The sequence below is a fragment of the Cnephaeus nilssonii genome (genome assembly GCF_951640355.1).
Source record: "Cnephaeus nilssonii genome assembly, chromosome: 18".
Classification (NCBI taxonomy): domain Eukaryota; kingdom Metazoa; phylum Chordata; class Mammalia; order Chiroptera; family Vespertilionidae; genus Cnephaeus; species Cnephaeus nilssonii.
This window is the reverse complement of record NC_137089.1, coordinates 17748559-17768635: the sequence shown is the minus strand read 5'-3', so window position 1 is coordinate 17768635 and position 20077 is coordinate 17748559. Positions and strand designations below refer to the sequence as shown.

General features: G+C 38.0%; 1 protein-coding gene across 2 annotated transcripts in view; it reads left to right on the top strand.

Annotated features, from left to right (window-relative positions):
• The first annotated feature begins 11210 nt into the window (after positions 1-11210).
• The window catches only part of ANGPT1 (angiopoietin 1), a 250069-nt gene continuing 241202 nt past the window's right edge, over positions 11211-20077 (top strand). Inside the window, exon 1 of one of the 2 annotated variants that reach the window (XM_079796022.1) lies at positions 11211-11940. In XM_079796022.1, coding sequence (XP_079652148.1) covers positions 11641-11940 — 300 coding nt within the window. In that variant the 5' untranslated portion in view covers positions 11211-11640. The remainder of the gene's footprint in view (positions 11941-20077) is intronic. The other variant, XM_079796023.1, reaches the window with a different exon arrangement.

The following is a 20077-nucleotide window of genomic DNA, read 5'->3' as shown; positions in this document are numbered from 1 at the left end:
AATATACATATTGCTTTAAATTTTGTTTAGAAATTTGTTTATCTTACAGTTTTTATGACCTTTCCCTTTAAAGATTGACTCAAACATTTTGAATGTTAAAAATTTTATTTCTTGGTTTGAGATTTCAAAATTTCTATGGACATTCTTAATCCCTTCTGACTGACCTCATAAACTGGGCCGGTTACATAATACTGTATATGCTGGGATTTGAGGCACATTGCCACTTTGCTTATAGTTGGTCTCAGAGTGTCATATGGCAGTCATAGGTAAAATGAATTAACTTTAAAAATATTTTTAGAGGGCATTTTGATAAATTTGGGATTGTTGTCTTTTGGGAAATCTGACACTCATCAACCAGGGCTGGGTATTACCGTTCTGAGCCCTGAACTTAGGAAAGATCTTTAGTGTATGTTTAACTGCTCCAGAATCATTCTTTTTAAATGAAGAACTGGCCAGAATTGAGAGGTGTGACTGTAGAGAAAATCCCACATTAATTCTCATTAATGAAGAATGAATAAAGAGCTTACACTAAATAGTGGAGGTTTCTCTGTTCATATATTTACCTGATTAGATTCTGCCTACTTTATGTTTGCCAGCAAGTCATTTTAATAAAACTAAAAAAAAAAAAAGAAGATATTTCTTTCTTCCATGCCATTTCATAGTTCAAGAGCACTTTCATGTGTTTTATATCATTTATTATAAAGAAAAAATATGAGATAAGCAAGATTTGGTTTTCCAAATCCATAGACTAAAAAACCAAGCCCAGAATGGTTAAATTATTATTCAAGGTTACATAATCTATAAGTAAATCAGGATTTGACTCCAGTTCTTCTTTGTTTTTATTTTATTAAACTTCTTTTTTTTTGTTTTGGATTGTTTATACAGTCATATGATTCAAAAATTCAACTGAAACAGTTTTAAGAAGTCCCTCTCCAACCCCTATCCCTGTGTACTTTAGTTGTGCCCTTTTATAAACAGAAGATATACTGTTTATCCTATTTTATGACTTTTCTTTAAATAAACTCAGTAATATATCCTAGAGTTCTTCCCGTGTCCAGCTCACTCCTTTCTTTTTATAGCTGTATAATATTCTCTTGGATGGATGTTCCACAGTGTATATTATAAGCTTGAGTTTGATGACACTTGGTTTTATTGCTATTACAAGCAGGATTTTAGTAAATAGCTGAACACATGTCCTTTCATGCATATGCTTCTGTGTGATAATTCCCTAAATCAAAATTCTGGGTCAAAGGATAAATGCATTTATAATTAAATAAAAATTACCAAATTTCCCTTCATAAGATTGTACTATTTTTACATCTATAATGTATAAGACTCTCAGTTTCCCTATAAACTCTCTTCCACTGTCCATTCCTTCCTCCCTTGGGTGAAGATTAACCATAAATAATTAAATAAAAAGTTACCTGATTACATCTCATCTCCACAGCCATTGCCTTCATTGAAACCACCATCATCTGGGTCATTGAAAGAGACTCCTCACTGGGCTCTAGGCTTTTGTCCTTGAACTTGTACAGAGAAACTGTCCCTTTAACATATAAGACAAATCACATACCTCTTTTCAAAAATTCATAATGGCTTTTTATTTCAGAATAAAAACCAACATTGTTGTTATACTGGCTGCCAACGCCCTCCATGATCTTTTATTTCCACCCTCTTCATGCATTGAAGATGAGGATTCTGCTGGCTAGAATCCTTCAAATAAATGCCTTGAAAATTATCTTATTCATCTAAATTCTCTTTAGCATATTAATTAAGATGATTGGGCCTAAAGTGAGATGGCTTGGTTAAAATGCCATTTCTTTTATATAATCTTGATCAAGTTACTTATTTTCTAAGGTTCCAGTTTCTTCTTCTATGAAATTAGTATGATAGTGTTTTAAGGATTTAATTTCATGTATATAAATTGATTGACATACAGTAAATACACTATAATTATTAACTTTTCTTGATAACTTTCATTTGCAACTCCTACAATATTCCTTTGGTTTAATTGGCTACCAAGTTCTATGTTTATTATTGGTTTAATATGCTGAAATCAGGAAGATAATTTGTGCATCTAAGTGGGCAGGTGCTTTCAAAGGGCTGACTGAGGCTTTGTAAATATGTAATAGTTAAAAGCTTCAACTTTGGGATCAGAGCACTGGGTTTGTGTCCTGCCTGAAACTTAAGTTTGTTTGTTTGTTTCTCTGTAAAATCATGGCAATAAAAGTTCTTATATATTGGGTTTATTGTAATTAGAACAGATAATACAGGTACAGTGACTAGCACAGTCTTGAACATATCATATGTACTCAATAAATGTTAGCTATTATTAAACTGAGGATAATTGATTCCTAACTTTTCCTTTAAATATTAACTCTCCCCCCCCTCTTTTTTTGAATTGATGTGTTTTTATGGCTCTTTGAGGGATATAAAGAAGGAATGCAAATTCTCCAAAGGGAATGCAACTCTTGAGAAGAAATTTGTTTACTGTTTCCCTAACACTCTTCTAAATGCAAGACTGAAAGGAGTAAAGATTTACTCTTCAGACACTACTAAATACTTCAGTATTCTTCCAATTGCTATGATCAAGAAAACAGCTGTTGAAATTCCTGGCCAATCATCGTTTCAATTTCAGACCTTCAGTTGGGCATTCTCATCAGTGGACAGCATTAAAATAGGGCTGTGCTGCCATTCCCCCACCATGATTTCCCCAGTTGGGATGTAGATAAATCCTTCAAGTGCTCTCTGGCAGTGTAAGAGTAGAAGCCCCTGTTAAAAACTTTTTTTTTTTTTTTTGTATTTCTGATTTGACTACAGAGTAGAAACAATCCCCAAATACTTTGGATGTGATGTAGACTTATCTTGAAGAACTGTAGCTACAACAGTCTTTTCCACAGATGTTGGCAGGAGGTGTTGTTTTATTGATTTTGCAAATGACGATGACTCTACTGTTGATAGCACTAAGTCATGTTTCCCAAAGCGTGGTACACATTGCACTGGGACATGAAATATTTGGTGGGTGGCATGTGGATATTCATCTTAATATTCTGTACTTATTTTAATGTACATTAGGAAAAAGCACAAGTGCTCAATATCCCAGGTACTCTTGTGTAAGATAAATCTGAGATAATGTAGAAAGCTTAGCATTTGAGTTTAAGGAAACTGTTAGGTAAATGATAGTACAAGGGGAATGTTTTGGTAAATACAACGAAGGTAAACATAACACAAATTTGGGAAATGTTTGCAAATTATGCAAGCTTTTTGGTGTCTCTAAAGCTAAAAATGATCCATCTGTATATAGTACAAGTAAAAGGAACATTTAACTATAGAGAATGAAGAGGCTATGACAATCTTTTCCAATTTTTCAGTCATTTATGGTTATCTTTTATCCTAGCCTTGCTTTACTTGTCTCAGTCCTCCCTTTTAACGATTATTTTAAGACAAGCGGAAAGAACCAAGACACATATATAGTGAAAAGAAAAAGCACAAACTTTTCAGACTTAATGGGTACTTAATTAAGTTTACCATTGAAAAGACTGGTCTTTCTTTGCCTGTGAATTTATGAACTAAGAGCCCGTTTAAAGCCATTATATTTTCACATGTTTTCTATAACAGTAGAATTTATTTTCTAATTTAATTGCCAAATTCCTAGTCTGATTAGAGCCTGAGGGGAAACAAAAATTAGTTTTGGAGAAAAAGTAAATAAAATAAGTTTTCCTTTGCTTATATGCAAGTCATGTCAAGCTGTATATTTCTTATAAGATTAATAGTAAAGCCCTTAAATTCGTTTTTATTTTATCAGTGGCAAACACTTGTTATTCTATCTCCCCATCCCAGGAAACAGAATGGGGTGATATATGCCACATGTCTAATCATAAAAGCAGCTCTTGAAAATAAGGTCATTTAGTGGAATTGGCCGGAAATGACTCAGATAACAAGTCATGGTGACAAGCCATAAATGGCATCCACAATGCTGCCATGGTTTCCAGGGAATAAAATTCTCATTACACTACCAAATATATGTCTGTCTGCCCTACTAAATGTCCCTGCGAAGTAGTGTATTCCTACTAAATTGTTTCCAATTTGTTTCATTCATTCAGCATATTATTTATTGAGCACCTATTGTGTGTCAGACACTCACTGTCCCAGGTGCTGGGGATGCAGCAGTGAGGAAGAACAGGGAAGTCCATGCCCTCAAGGGAACCAGAGCTGTTTATGTGAATTATCATTGTAAACATGGTCTCCCTCCCATATTAAATGTGCTTTTAAAATATTGTGATTTTTAAGAGGTTCAGAAGTGATTTTAAACAAGAGGAAAAATGATAATGAATTGAGTTAGGTAAACATAGTCATAAAAGTAGGACCATTTTTTAGTATAAGAAGAACTCACATTTAGAAACAAGAACTGATGTTTAGCGCCTTTGATATGCTCTAGTAACTGTGGTGGGTATTTTATATCTTATTTAATCTTCACGTTGCCCTTATAAAATGCTACCATATCATCATTCTCACTTTATGGGTGAGGAAACTGAGCTTAGAATAATTAAATATTTTGTCCAATGTAATCCAATCTTATTTAATAGTATAAACAAGAAATAAACAAAAAACAAAAATGAAGCAATCTGTCTCCCACCTTAACCACTACAAAACAGTTCATCCAACCGGCAAGAAGGAGAGAAAGTAAGATTATATTAACAGATGAAGATAAGACTGAAAAACAATGACAGATTTTAGAAAAATTCAGGGATCTTATTTCCATATTGCCATCTAAATTTGCAATGCTGGTGAGTGACCCTTTTTTATACCTCAAGAGCAGATGTTGTCACAACTCTCTAATAACAAAAAGTCCTGGATCTTTGAGTCACTGCTTAGTCAGGGGCAGGTATCAGCTTTGGGTACAATGATTAGCCACCATCCAAGTGCTATTGAGTGCACAATTCATCGAATATTGATTCCAGCCATTCCTTTCAAATGCATGTTCGTTCTGAAGTTGAAAAGTTGAGACAAAGAGACCTTTGCAATTTTTTCCTAATCCATGAATCAAAATGTCTGTAGGGGAAAAGAAGAAAGAAGGAGATACTTAGTGAATGCAAAATGGTTTATATGCTTTTCCCCTTAATAAAATCTCATCTCACTGGGTCTCCAGTGGAAATCATTCTTTATTCTGATATAGGAGGAATGTTGGCATCTGTATTTCTGCTTGGTTGTCTCCAGCTGTTTGTTTTCTTTTTTGATTTGGGTACTTGTAGAGTTATCTGTGTTATAGAGTTAATAAGTAACTTCACGCTAGAAGGTATTTCTGTGATGTTTCTTAAATGGTTCTTCAACCATGACAATGTCTGTGGGTAGCTGGGAGTGTTAGATACCATTCCACTGCCACTTCTGGGATTTGCTTGGAATCTCTGAACTCTAAGTCTCTTATGTGACTCTCCAGAATGTGAAGTCTTGGGGTCTAAGCTGTATCAGCGCATGAAAACCTTGATGGGGGTGTGATGCTTCTATGTCTTCAGATCAAGAATGAAAGTGAATGAGTCGGTCAGTCCAGCAGCTGGGTCAAAAATATTTATCAGTTGCCTCCTGTGTGCCAGGAAAAGGGAGAGAGTGACAGGCAGACAGTCCTAGTCCTAGAGAAGCTCTAATCTAATATGAAAGACCAATGTGAAATAAATGACTTGAATTATATTCACATTAACAGTCTGTGTAACCCAGATATTAGCTGTTCCCATGTTTGGAGCAATGGCCAACAATTCTTCTCATTTACTCTAAAGAAGTTATTTGCCCCAAGGCATATATTTTACTGAAAGAAAGAAAGAAAGAAAGAAAGAAAGAAAGAAAGAAAGAAAGAAAGAAAGAAAGAAAGAAAGAAAGAAAGAAAGAAAGAAAGAAAGAACACACAACAGGAGGGATTTTATCTCACAGGAAACAACATTTCACTCCAAACCTCCATGCTTCATACATCTTCACAAGTTTCTCGTAGCCACACAGCCACACCTTTCCTATCTCTTTTGACTCTTTTCTAGCTCCAGTGCTCCTTTTCCAGGTCTCTCTTTGATGCCCTTCACTTTTTTCTTAGGTAGAACAAGTGAGTTCTGTCTCACCTTTTTTAAAACTTGCATAGCTATCATTAAAAACTGACAGCAAACAAGACACCTGCTAATTACCATGAGTTTCTTTCATTAGAAGGCAGGGGCATCTATAATAATAAAAGTATAACATGCTAATTAGACCATACGTCCTTCCAGATGACCTTCTGGATAAAGACGGGACTGTGAGGGAAGCCTGGGTCCTGGGTGCCAGAGGGAAGCTGGTGCCGGCAACTGGGAGAAGGAAGGCCTACTCTTGCACGAATTTCGTGCATCAGGCCTATAGTATTTATATAATAATTTTTGTCACTTACGTATACGTCTCCACACATTTTAGTGTCACCAGCTCTTTACAAAATCTTTCAAGGGCAGGTATCAGTTTTGGGAGTTCCCAACGAATATTTCCCATGTACTCACGAAGTGCTGTCCGTCACCAGGTGATAGGCTCCATCTTCTTGCTTTTCTCTTAGCACTCTATCTGCTGTGGATACTTTTGTTGCCTACATAGTTGGATGAAGGGGTCTTGGTTTTGCCTCCAACTGCCCTCCTTTTATACACAGCTACAATGACCATAGACCTGCTGATCTCTTTGATTCCTACAAGTACTAGAGCATAACCATAGAATATGGTGCCCTTAGGAGACAGGATATATTCTAAGAATATATTTATATAATATGTGGGAAACCGCATTGTGTGCAGTGTGCTAGGGAAGAGGACACTTTCTCACCATTTTTGTCATCATAGGGTGTCATTTGAATACCAGGAGAGTGCCTTATGGTGTTTTTGAGAATTAAATACTATTTTATTTTATTTTATTTTATTTTATTTTATTTTATTTTATTTTATTTTATTTTATTTTATATTCTCTAATTTTATTTTAGATCATGGGTGATAAGATCTGTAACAGGTGATATGGTACATAACTAAACACGTAGAATGGATCCAAAGTATAACTGAACAATCAGATTGGATGTTGGTTAGCAGTTGAGACAACCATACTGCTTAATTTTAGCTGTTTTGAAGGTTATGATGTGGTAGGCAGTTAGACATGAGCAGAGCAAGAAAGATGGGCCAGGTACAGAAGGTCACCAGGGTAGAAAGCCCCAGGTGCCTAGCAATGGACAATTGAAGGGTTGGACCTTGCCCCCAGGGATGACCTCTCCTCCCTAGCATATCACTTGGATCTGTGACCTTTTCTCCTAGAGATAACATCTAGGCTTCAGCTGTATTTCAGCTCCAGGCCCAGAAAAGCAGCAAAACCAGACACGGGGTTCCCCAGGCTGACCTCAGGACAAGCTCATTGGATAATGACACCCTGCCCTGGAGCGAACCAATTAATCAGTGGAGACCTAGACCCTGAAAGGATGCACCTGGAAAGATCTATGGAGATCTTCCTCTGGGGCCTCCCCTAAATCTCCACCCTTAACACCTTAGGACAGAAGACCCAGCCCACTCTCCCTCTCGGAAGCACACCAGTGCCTTTCCCTTCCTCCTTCTCCTTCCCCAGGTGCATTACCATTACCCTACTCACTCCCAAGCTCCTTGGACCCTTCCTTTGTCTCTATAACGTATTTCCTTAGCCCATTTCTTCTAGAAATTACTTCTTCTACCTCTGTGATTTTCTAAATAAATGTTATCTTATAGTTTGAGTCTTGGCTCTGAATTCTTTCCTAGCCAGAACTAAAGTACTGAGGTTGTTGAACCCCTGTCCCATTTGACCCCACTGTCCCCACCATTATGGTGCTGTGACTCGGATTGTGTGGCAGGATTCCAGAGGAGCCCACCCAGGACCACAACCCGGACCAGTGCTAGGTACCAGCAGGGGCCCATTGTGCCCCACCAGCTCTTCACTTTGCATCCGGTGGACTTGGGTGAGTTTCTTGGAATTCCAGACCTCTGTTTTAAGATAAAAGGCTAATTTTCTTTCAGCTGTTTTTTGTTTTTGTTTTTTAAGCTCTGTGGTGGAGCTAAAGGTTAAGGGTTGAGAGACCTTAGGCTAAAGATAAAAATTGATAAAACTAAGTGCAAGAGGGGAAAAAAAGGCTGCTTTTTTTTCCTCAATATATTTTTATTGATGTCAAAGAGAAAGGGAGAGGGAGAGATAGAAACATTAATGTTGAGAGGGAATCATTGATTGATTGGCTGCCTCCTGTACATCCCCTACTGAGGATCAAGCCTACAACCCCAGGCATGTGCCCTTGACCAGTCCACAGGCCAATACTCTATCCACTGATTGTTGTTCAATCAATGTTATTTGTACATTCATTGATTGATTCTTGTATATGCCCTGATGAGGGATCAAACCCACAACCTTGGTGTATTGGGATGACGCTCTAACCACCTGAAGTACTTGGCCAGAGCCAGGATCAGAATCTCAAAGCATACACCTCATTATTCCAGAGCTCTGCTAATGCAAGTAAAATACAAAGCTTTCAAAATCAAGCTCCCTCAGTATACAACTGAATAGAATTATTTAGTTCTCTAGAACATTTTTTTAATCTTTTTTGGAGGTGTGGTAGAGAAATTTAAAAAAATAAATAAATATGCCTTGTTCTTCATACTACTTTCAAAATTCTAAATTCTCCTAAACTGTACCATTTTTAAACTGTATCATTTAATAATCACCAACAACAGTAACAGTATTGCTATTGGTTAGGTTCAGGTCACTGAAAGCATATAGTCCTTAGCATATCATTAGGATCTTCAGATGCACCCAGTGTCTCTTCAGATGGAGTCCCAAAGCACATAAGTCCATTCCGATGTCCCTGTGTTTTCTAGTTGCTTTAAATGGATCTTGAGATTTTTTTTTTCCAGATTGACACTTTCAGTGTCATGTTTTTTTGTGTGTGTTTTTTTCTGGAAAAGAAATCAGTCAGTCTCTATCTCTTTCACTGTCTCTATGTCCCCTCTCCCTTTTGTATTTGTATTTCTGGCTTCTCTATCTTAGTTTGTCTACTCTTCACTCAGGAATTGTGCATTCCTTCTTTTTATTTTTCAGATTGGAAAAGTTTATATGCACAAGCACACGTAGATACACACACAGACACAGGAACGGGTGTTTAACAGTCTTGCTGTTAAAAAACAAACAAAACAGGAGCACTTTAATAGAGTACTCACTACTCACACGGGTGTCTTCTGCCGATTGTCAGCTATATTTAGTTCTTAACAAAGCACTTAAAGGTGTTGGTTTTGGACTTTCTTTTTCTCAGGGATAATTTTCAAAGCAAGCAGTGCTAGAGAGTATTCTTAGTCAAATCTGTGCTTTGCCATCTGCTTCATCCTTGTGGGTCCTTAAAAACTTGATGATATGGGTTACTTGTCACCCCCACCCCCCTGTGTTTTTTGGGTACAGAGAAAAGATTAAATCACTTTAGCATCAGAAACTGGTTTTTAATCAGTTCTTTTTTCCCTAAGTCCCATCAGTTAACCTGTTTTAGAACTGTGAATCAGTGCAGCTGGAGCCCTTTGGGAAACTTTTTGGCTGGCTTGGAGGTTAGAAGCATAGGCTAGGAATACTGGCATCATTCATTACTTACTAGTTATGTGAGTTGTGACCAGTTAGCCTTTCTATGACTCAGTTTTCCCAGCAGAAAAATGGGGTTTAGCTTATTATTCATGTCTTAGGTTTGTTGGGATAATTAAATGGGATTTTGTGTAAGGAGTGCTTAGCACAAGCCTGGAAAATAGTAACCTTTTAATAAATGTCATTATTATTATTACAAGTGAGTGGCATATCAGCAACAGGAGACATACAGCGTCAGGATGAAACTGCAAAAGCTGTTCAAAGACTTTATTTCTATGTTTGGTATTACGTGCTTCTGTATCTGTCAGATCAGAAATTTGTGCTTTTGGTGTGGAAAGGACTGATGCATCTCAGCACATTTTATTTCTTCCAAGTAAATCACAGTCTTTCTGGAATGTGTTTTGCTCTCTCCTCTAACTTCTCCCAGCATGCCAATCTCTAACCTCTAACCCTCCACCTTTCCAGGACATGAGTCAACATCTGTGGCTTCTGTTTTCACATCATGACTGCAGTTGAGAAACTCCATTCCATAAAATCCCTCCCAGTTCTTGATGAAAGCCACTGCTCATAATTCATGTTTTCTGCACACAGTAAAGATCTCAGTGCTGTAACCTTAATTCTATAATTATCACCTGTTTTTTATGTTTTACTGATCCCTTTGTTCGAATGTTTACACTCTAGATTTGGGAAATCACCCTCTGATAATGTTTGTTCTTTACTTAATAGAAGAGGCACAGAGATTTCTCCCATCCAGCTCTTTCCTGGCCCATCAACACACCTGATACATGCTTTTTTCTCAGATAGTGTGTCTATGCAGCCACAGGAGAATTTATGTGGAACTTCTGTAGCATTAGTAAAGATAGCCATAGCAACTCCGAAGAGATCTTTGTGAAATATATGATTAGGATATACCACAGGAATTAATAAATCTCAGGCCACTGTCTTAAATTGTAACCATACTGTTTTTGTAAATAAGTTGCTCAATTTATATACACAGAACACACAGGGCTGCATTCTAATCAGGAACTAGTTTCATTTAAAATCCATATCTTAGAAAGTACTCATATTATTCTACTTAATATGCACATGCTATATTCCTCTGAGTGATAAGTTGTGAAATATTTTTGCTAATTTGATAATTTTCTCTAACTCCTAAAAGTCTAAGTGAATACAATAAAAGAATACCGTCTTCAAAAATGGTTTTTAATCTTTTTCTCCAGGATCAAGAATAACATTTTTAAAAATTAATAATTATACAGATTTATTATTCATAAATAATAAAAAAATAATTTCACTGAACACTATGCCAATTTTCTTCTTAGGGTTTTCCAATTCAAGAGACACTTAAAAAACATACTGCTAGTTTGCTAGTTAGTAGGTCAGCATGCACACTAAAAGTGTATTAAGGTGGACTGCTCTATTTATTGATTTGCCATGAGTCTGCTAAAGGCTCCAGACAATTGTCTGCGGAAGGGGCGGGAGGGCCATACATGATCGAGGTCATGCGCATCTAGCCAATTTGTAAGACGATCCTGCTACTCCAAGCCATCAGCAATCCTTGCAAAGGGGCACCCTCATGCATTCCTGTCAAGTCATCTTGTGAAAGGCTGCCTGCTTCCAGCTTGGCTTGGATGTTCAACCTTAATAAAACTCACTGAGGTCTGGGAGAAAATAGCAGATCTGCAGCAGATAGGGCAGAGGAAAGGGTCTAGAATATGTACACGCAGCTGACTCAGGCAGGCTCCACGCTGAACGGTTACACAGAGAGGAAACAATAAATCTCAGCTACTATGCAATAAATATCTCAAGTTTTAACTAAGGAAACTATCATTACAGTGAAATAAAAAAAATATAACATTTTAGAACAAAGCTAACAAATGGCTAGTTTTCTCTGATTCTTCTTCCAAAGCTTTCTTTGAACGGGAAAAAGTCAGAGACAAGCAGTTTTACCTGAAATAAAGAAGTAGTTTAAAGGTCAGAAGAAAGGAGCAAGTTTTGCGAGAGGCACGGAGAGAGAGTGCTGGCAGTACAATGACAGTTTTCCTTTCCTTAGCTTTCCTCCTCGCTGCCATTCTGACTCACGTAGGGTGCAGCAACCAGCGCCGGAGTCCAGAACACGGTGGGAGAAGATATAGCCGGATTCAGTATGGGCAATGTGCCTACACTTTCATTCTTCCAGAACATGACGGGAACTGTCGTGAGAGCAGGACAGACCAGTACAACACAAACGCTCTGCAGAGAGACGCTCCGCACGTGGAACCGGATTTCTCTTCCCAGAAACTTCAACATCTGGAGCATGTGCTGGAAAACTATACTCAGTGGCTGCAAAAAGTAAGTGGTTGCTTTCGGTTTCTAATTGCACGGAGCCTTTTCCGTTCTTGCACTGGAGCAAACTTAAGAGATCCTTCGGGGGAGCATTTGTGTGTTTACCTTTAGCTCCAGGGGGGCAGTGTTTGCATATGCAAGAGGGCTTTCTCCCCGTGACTCCACGGGTGAGCCAAGGTTTTTCGGTTTGTGGGAGCTTAGGGAGGTCTGATGGCACCCCATTTGCGTGCCTAGCAATGGCATGTTTTGTGACATCTCCTTTTTTTCTCTTACTTAACATTTAGCTTGAGTTTTCTGACTGTCAAAACCCAACTTGACAAAAAGAAAGTACGTTTTGAGCAAGTTGGCAAAAAAAAAAGAAAATAATAAGGATATTACTAATTTAGGATCAAATAGATTTTACACCAGGAGATGCTATGCCGCCAGGATGGGAAATTATCACTAAATACTTATTTTTCAACCACTAGTAAGGTTAACATGAAATGAGATTAAATATAAAGTGTGATATTTGGTTGAAGCAATTGTATAAGTTTGTAAAGGAAACTAAATTTTAGCAAGTAGTAGAATAGTAGAGGACTGGTTTTTCTTTATTTCTGTCATATTTTCTTCTGTCTTGGAGGGAAAAAGATCAGGGGGGTACCTTTTAGTGTGACGGCATCAGGAAGAGGCTGTTTGCCCACTAGGAAAGGAGGAATAGAGCCGGTGGTGGCTATTCCCAAAGGCATGCACCTGCAGAGTTGTGCTGGACACAACACATAGGCTAGGCTATATCTTGGCTATATCCCTGCGTTGCCTTTTTTTTTTTTTTTTTTTCCTTCAGGGTATGGTAGTTCAGACAGTACCATGTGGGATTGTAGGTATCCAGATGAATGTTAATATTGAATATGAATATAATCTCTATTTATAGAAATTAAATGGAATATTTTATTCAGTATTTCACTATATACCATTTACAATCGTTTTATTGAAAATATGCCTGTTAAAATATGGAACAGTTCTTGCAGTTCATCCTCTCTACGCTCTGTTTAAATGTGCAACAGGTAAGCAGCAGATAACAAGTGCATTCAACTGTGTTACTATAAGGGGGGCCAATATCCCTATTTGTGAAAAGCCTCCTCTCCACCCCCCAGGGATCTTTGCAAAAAATCTACTTAGTGCATATATATAGGTATGCAACCCGTCCGGTCTTCTTTAAGTTAGTCAATTAACAGAGCAAACCCTTTAAGAAGATAAAAGATAGGGAAAGGATAAATTCTCTTTTATGTTCCTGTGTGGTCACACTCACTCAGATCACCTCTTGCTGAATCATGCCGAGTAATAGTTATTCTACTTTTGTCCACTAGGGACTGAACTAAGATCACGGTTATTTTACTTGACAAGTTAACTGAAATTGTAGTTTTAGAGTTTCCAAACCCAGAATTGTAGTTAATCTTTCTATTGTGGACTACAAGGGAGAAAAAAAAAAAAGGGGGGGGGGGGTAAATAGGCAGAAGAATAGGAAGCAAACAGAATTCTGTACTCTTTTGATAATTGTAACTTAAATTTCAACAGCCATTCGTAATAGGATATCTGTTTTTTCTTTGGAAAAACTTATTTCCATGATAAACAAAGGAATTTTATTGAATTGCTTATTTCTATTCTCAGTATACTTTCCATATAGTTTTTAATGATAACTCAATCATTTTAAAATTAGCCTGGATTCTTTGAGGGGGGTAGGGAAGGAAGTTTAGTCCCTGGTTGTTTTGAATGAGCTATTCTACCCAAAATATAATATTTTGTTTGCTTAAAATATACAATTCAATGATAAGTTAAACCTATTTATGCATATTTTTGTTGCTATGCAATTATTCATCAGTGACAGGGTAAACACATGATTCTACTGGGCTTGAATCATTCACATGTTTCAGATGTTAACTTATTGTGTGAAATAAATTAGATTTTTGTTTGTATTGTTTTTGGTCAGTGATTATTGTATAGTTTTCAGATTGTAGCCAAGCATAACTATCACACTAAATGTTGCTAGTGTGCATCAAGCTGAATATATGCTGAAAACATCCCTGTTGGTATGAGTCAGAGCAGCTTGACTATTGTCTGTTTAAATTTGCATATCTTTTGTCATTGTTAATGTAATTGGTCTGAGGATCAAGAAACCAAATAATTGCATTCAGCCAAGAACTTGCTAAAGGCTCTCATAAGTTTCCCTTAATTAGAGGTTTTCCTCACGTCAAGTTCCAAATTTCATGTAATGTATTTATTTTGATAATTCAAATGGAAATCTTTTTACTGTAACCATTTGGTATGCTTAGTACTAGAATTTGTACTACTATTTTGATTCCAAGTTAGGATAAGAAGCAATACACTGCAGAAACTGGGACTATCTGTATTTAAGTGCAGTTAATTCATCCATTTATTCAACAAAGCAATTAATCAAAGCACGGTGATTATTATGCAGCTCATGGAATCACTCTCAGGAAAGTGTTTGATGTAGAATGTGTGTTATCAGTGCTAGATGCAACTAGATGATAATTTATATTAATCTAGGTGTACCTTCCTTGAAGTTTGATAGAATGCATTCTTTTAAATGTTCTTCAGAAGACACTGGCTGTCACTAAAAGTCACCCCTGATACACTCTCAAATCTCATTCCTCAACGTTTTTGGTCTTGCAACTAAACAAGATGAGGAACAAGGTATGCAAGGGGGAAGGATATGTGGTCACTGTAAGTGCTGGAACTGTTAACTGTTAATGGCACTGGTTCTTGATGTGATTAATTGAATCACAGAGATCAACTTTCCTTGGTAACTTGTTAATTAACATCAACATGAAGTAGGTTAATAGCATTATTCTTACTTGTCAGATGGGGAAGAACAATAAATAATATGCTCAAATATCACCATGTTAGCCCTGGTCCGGTAGCTCAGTTGGTTAAAGCATAATCCTGATACACCAAAGTTGTGGGTTTGATCTCCATACAAGAAACAGGCAATGAATGCATAAATAAATGGAACAGCAAATTGATTTTTCTCTCTCTTGGTTCCTCTCTCTCTCAAATCAGTAAATTTAAACAATTTTTAAATCACCATTTTATTGGGTGAAACACTTGGGTTATATGACTCTCCTCTTTCATATAGCTTTTTCAGAATTATTAGTAAACCACACTCAATACCTGAGAGTGATCAGATATCAGGATAGCAACAATAAGTACAAATGGCCTTTGTGTCTTTGCCACTTTTTTGGTGTGATTCCTTTCAACCTTTCTATAGCAGAGAAATGTCTAATTTTCAATGTTTTCTCCACATCTTGTACTTTTTGAACTATTATTATCTTTCTCCCATGTCCAAAAGTTCACAAACATGTACATTTATAACATTAAGATTAAAAATACATGTATGTTCTAGAATTTGGAGGAATGCTTAGAAAGTATGCTTTGCTTTTGCCAAAGGACATCCTTCTTTTGGTTGAAAGTATAAATACATTAAGTCAGAAACATGACTTAGAGGATAAGGTTCTATTTACTATAAATACTTCACACTGCCTAAAATTGATGAATTGATTATTATTTCTGGAAAATGTAGTTATGAATTGCCATTCAGAATATTTTAGTAAAAGCTTTTACTGGAATGCTTGGCTAATTTTTTTTGACAGCATTTTTTGACTTAATAACAACCTCTACTTGTGTACTGTATTCTTTGCTTCAGAAAATTAGGATTTAGCATGTTATTACCTGAAACATATTAATGATGATGATGATTTTTTAAAATCATATATTACATATATTAGCCCATACTAGTATCCACTAAAATGTGACCTCTGTGAGGCCAGTGACCTTGTGTTTGTCCATTGCCATATCCCCAATTCTAGAGCAGTATGTGGTCCATAGTCAATAGACAGATTGTGAGGTGTCAATTAGGCAAGGGCTACATCCTACAATTATTTTTGTCCTAATAGTAATTAAAACAATAATTGGGTTTAGAGTAGGTAGTTACTAATTATTCAAATTGTGTTTATCCGATCACCTAGGCTCTCAAAAACTTTTGCATTCACTCTATTTTGTCCTCTTAATTATTCTTTAAGAATCAGCTTTGTTGCCAGTTTCTTCTGGAAAGCTACCCACACTTCACTTCCCCTCCCGGGTTGAGATCTCCAATGTTATTATAGTACATTGCAGGTATCATTTAGCACTGTATTTCCATGTGTGCGGTTGTTGTCATTTTTAGTATTTTAAGTCCTTTTTTCCTACTTGGACAGTAGTATAGTGAATGTCTATTTATCCATTTTTATATCTCCCGAGATGTTTATTAACTGGCTAAATAATATCTCTGTTATCATCATAATATAAAAATAAAAAAATACATATCAAGTGCTCAAATGTGTGGTGCTGGGTATAAAATAATGCAAGTTAAAGGGCCTTGTAACTGCTTTCAGATGCTAAAGTTGCTTTAATCTTTGGTGCTAAGTTACTTGAGTTTCAGCTAGATCTTCATTTGGAAGGAAAATAATTTTTTACTTCCGGACTAGTAGGCAACCATTTACTGCATACAACAATGGCATATATTTACACACAATATCTACACATGTGAATCTAAGTAACTCGAACTTCTTATCTGTGCATTGTTTTGGTGGCTGCTGACTGTTCAATACTGAGCCAGAGAGGATGCTCTATATTTTATTTGCACATGTGGGGAGACTTCCTGAATGTGTGAAATGAGCAGATAGTTGATAAGTATGTTTTTAAAAATTTATCACTGAACTGGAAGGAAATATACATCTATGATTTATGAATAGAGGTAGGAAAAATGACAGTTGTAAGAAAGGTTAATAGGAGTAATTGTCTTTTAAATCCAGTTATAGAAATGTTCCCAAATAGCATTATTTAAAAACTAACCCCTGCTTCTCAAGCCAAATAGGAGACCGTTAGTTAATACCCCTGTATTCATTTCTCAGCCAATAGTTAGGTGTTATTATTTGCTTGTAATATATTAGAATCAAAAGATACAAGAAGATATAAAAACCTTTCTGGGCCCTAGAAGTTGGGCAGTTGGAGCTGTAAAGGCCTTTTGAGTTTCTCTGTAGGAAGGAGCAAGCCTCTCCCCATCTGTCTCCATTGGTAGATCTCCAGTTTTAGGACCATGGCAAATGGATCCTTTACTATGGGTGATTGCAGTCCTTCCTTAGCCCTGACTGTGCCATTTGACACTGAACCTTGTTTTACTAGCACTTATCTCATATGTAATTATGGGTTCAGTGTAATTTAAAATGAATAAGAATGTGTCATTCTTTCCTTAAAATCTCCCTACAGATTTTCATTATGTAAAAGTAAAATCTAAGTTTCTTGCCATGAGGCCCTATAGGATCTGTTCCCACACTTCTTTCTGGATTCATCATCTACCACCTTTTTCTCATTCCAGACACTCCAGAGACAATTGCTTTCTTGTTATTTCTCCAACAGACTAGCTCATTCCTGTCTCAGGGACTGTACATGCTATTCACTTAGCTCAGAAAATTGTTCCCCTGATCTTGCCATAGATGGCTCTTTCTCTTCGTTTCAGGTCTTTGCTCAGAAGTATTTTCTAAGCACTATTACCTACCACCTTCTCCCATTCTGCTAAGTGACTTTCTGTCATATTATACTGTATTATTTCTTTGTAGCATTTACCACTGTTTGACCTTTTATGGCTTAGTGTTTGTCACATTATTTATTACTAGGGGCCCAGTGCACGAATTCGTGCACCTTGAAAGGTACTGTGGGCCGCGAGGCTGCGGTGGGCACAGGCCTGGGTCTCAGCCCATCCTCTGCAACCCTGCCCAGCCCCTCCTGCTGCGCTGCCCCCACCCCACCCCTGGTCCCCTGTCTACCAGCAGCCCCACTCCCGCCTCCTCTGCTCCCAGGCGCTGACAATGCTGGCCCTGCTTGCATCTGCTGACAACGCAGAGCGATTGGGTGGTGCGAGCGGCCTTCAGGAGCAGGGGGAGGTGGAGAAGCCCTCAGGGGCGATCAGGGTTGGCAGCTGCCGCTCGTACCCACTGACTGTGCTGAGCAATTGGGACCGGTGCTGGGCGCTGACAGCGGGTGTGAGCGGCAACTCTGGCACTGACTGTGGGTACGAGCGGCAGCTCCGGTGCCAACAGCGGGTGTGACCAGGGCCATGGTCGGCAGTGGGTACAAGCGGTGGCTGCCAGCCCCAATCGCCCCTCAGGAGCAGGGGTAGGTGGAGAAGCCCTGAGGGGCAATCAGGGCCAGCAGCCGCTGCTAGCACCTGCTGACGGCACTGAACGATTGGAGCTGGTGCTGTGCGCCAGCAATGGGTGCGAGCAGGGCCAGCATTGGCAGCAGGTGCAAGCGCCAAGTGGGACCGCAGTGTGCGGGAGCAAAGGATTTTCAGTAACCACTAAAGGCTTGCCCTGATGACAGCTTGCCCCACCTTGGTCTGGTGCCCCCGTTCACCTGCTCCACCATCCCGCTGCGGCTGCCGCCCGCCATGTTCCATGCTCTGTCACCAGCTGCCGACGCCCATTATGTTCCACGCACACCCCCTGGTAGTCAGCGCACATCACAGCGACCGGTTGTTCCACCATTCGGTCTATTTGCATATTAGCCTTTTATTATATAGGATATTTTCCTCTACTAAGAATGTAAATGCCACAAGAGTTCCTTATCTGTCTTGTTCCATGTAGTATACCTCACTCCTAGAAGAGTGCATGACACAAAATAGGACCTCATTAAATTCTCGCAAGTTATATTCTCCCATACCCTACAATCTCTGAGGTAGTCTGTGCCTGTCTTATTCACCAGGATGTATTTGTTATTTTATTTATTATTTTTTATATCAGATCTACTTTTCTAACACAATGCCTGGAACATAGTTGGAAAAAAATACCTTTTTTAATGAATGAATTCCATAGGCAAATTTTGACTATAATTAAATATATGTATGAAAATGAGACCCAACTATATTTTATACATTTCCCTGCTACAACTGTGTAAATAGGAGAAATTTTAATTTATCTTCTGAGTTTCCATCTTCTCTATCAAGGGTCAGCAAACTATGGCCCTTCAGCTAAATCCTGCCAGCCACCTGTGTTTTAAATAAAATTTTATTGAAACAGCCACACCCATTTCCTTATATATTGTCTATAGCTACTTTCTTCATACAAAGACAGAGTTGAAGATTTGCAACAGAAACCATATGGCCCACAGAACCTAAAATGTGATAACTAGCCTTTTAAAGAAAATGTTTGCTCACTCCTGTTTTATATCACAAAAGGTACATGGTATTAATATTAGGACCATTGCAAGGTAAATTGTGAGGTTTGTTATGTGGGAAAAATGATTGCCCTCCAGGAGGCCAAGTAATCTTCAGGTCCATGCCAGTTGGCAGGGAGCCTGACTAAGCTATTTCTTGGCTTGGTACTGACATGCTGTGAGGTGACATTTTAGAGTGGTACAGGCAGGGAAATTTCATGTCTTTTCTTTCCCCTGTGCATCATCATGTGAATACAGAAATATTCTGACAGCAGACACATGTTAGAAAGGAGAAGCACCTGAGTACCAGGCTGGAGCAGCAGCCTCTGGATAAACAAGGATGGGTGCCAGGATCTCTGCTTTATGTGCCTGTTTCATCCTGTTGGTTGTGGCATCAGCAGGAATGTTGACAAAATATCGGAGGCCTTCTATTTTCATAGGTATTGGACTTTGGCTCAGCCTTTGACATTCAGTCCATTTAGAAAATTTTTCTTCCTCTCTCATTTGTTTAGATATAAACATTGCAAGTATTCCCACTTGTGTAGATGAGGAGAAGGGAGGAGCGACCAGTGGGTTGCTCAGCTACAAAACACAGAGGTTTATCAGCCCTGTGCTATATAATTTGCTAATTAAGGAGGGTTTGTTTTTACTCTGCCATGGTCTTGTCTCTGTGTGGAAAAGTTAGCAGTCTTTTCCTGGGCCTTGTGTTCTTCCTTTTTTTTTTTTTTTTAAATACCACAAGTTATATTGTGTCATTTGCTTAGATGTACAACCCTAATTACATTCTGAGTCATCCTTGCCTTTTGTTCCAGTACAAGATTATTGTTTGCTGTGACATTAGGAAGTTCCAAACCCACTTTGGTCTTGTCCCCATGGTCTGAGGGAGAGAGAGTCTTAGTGT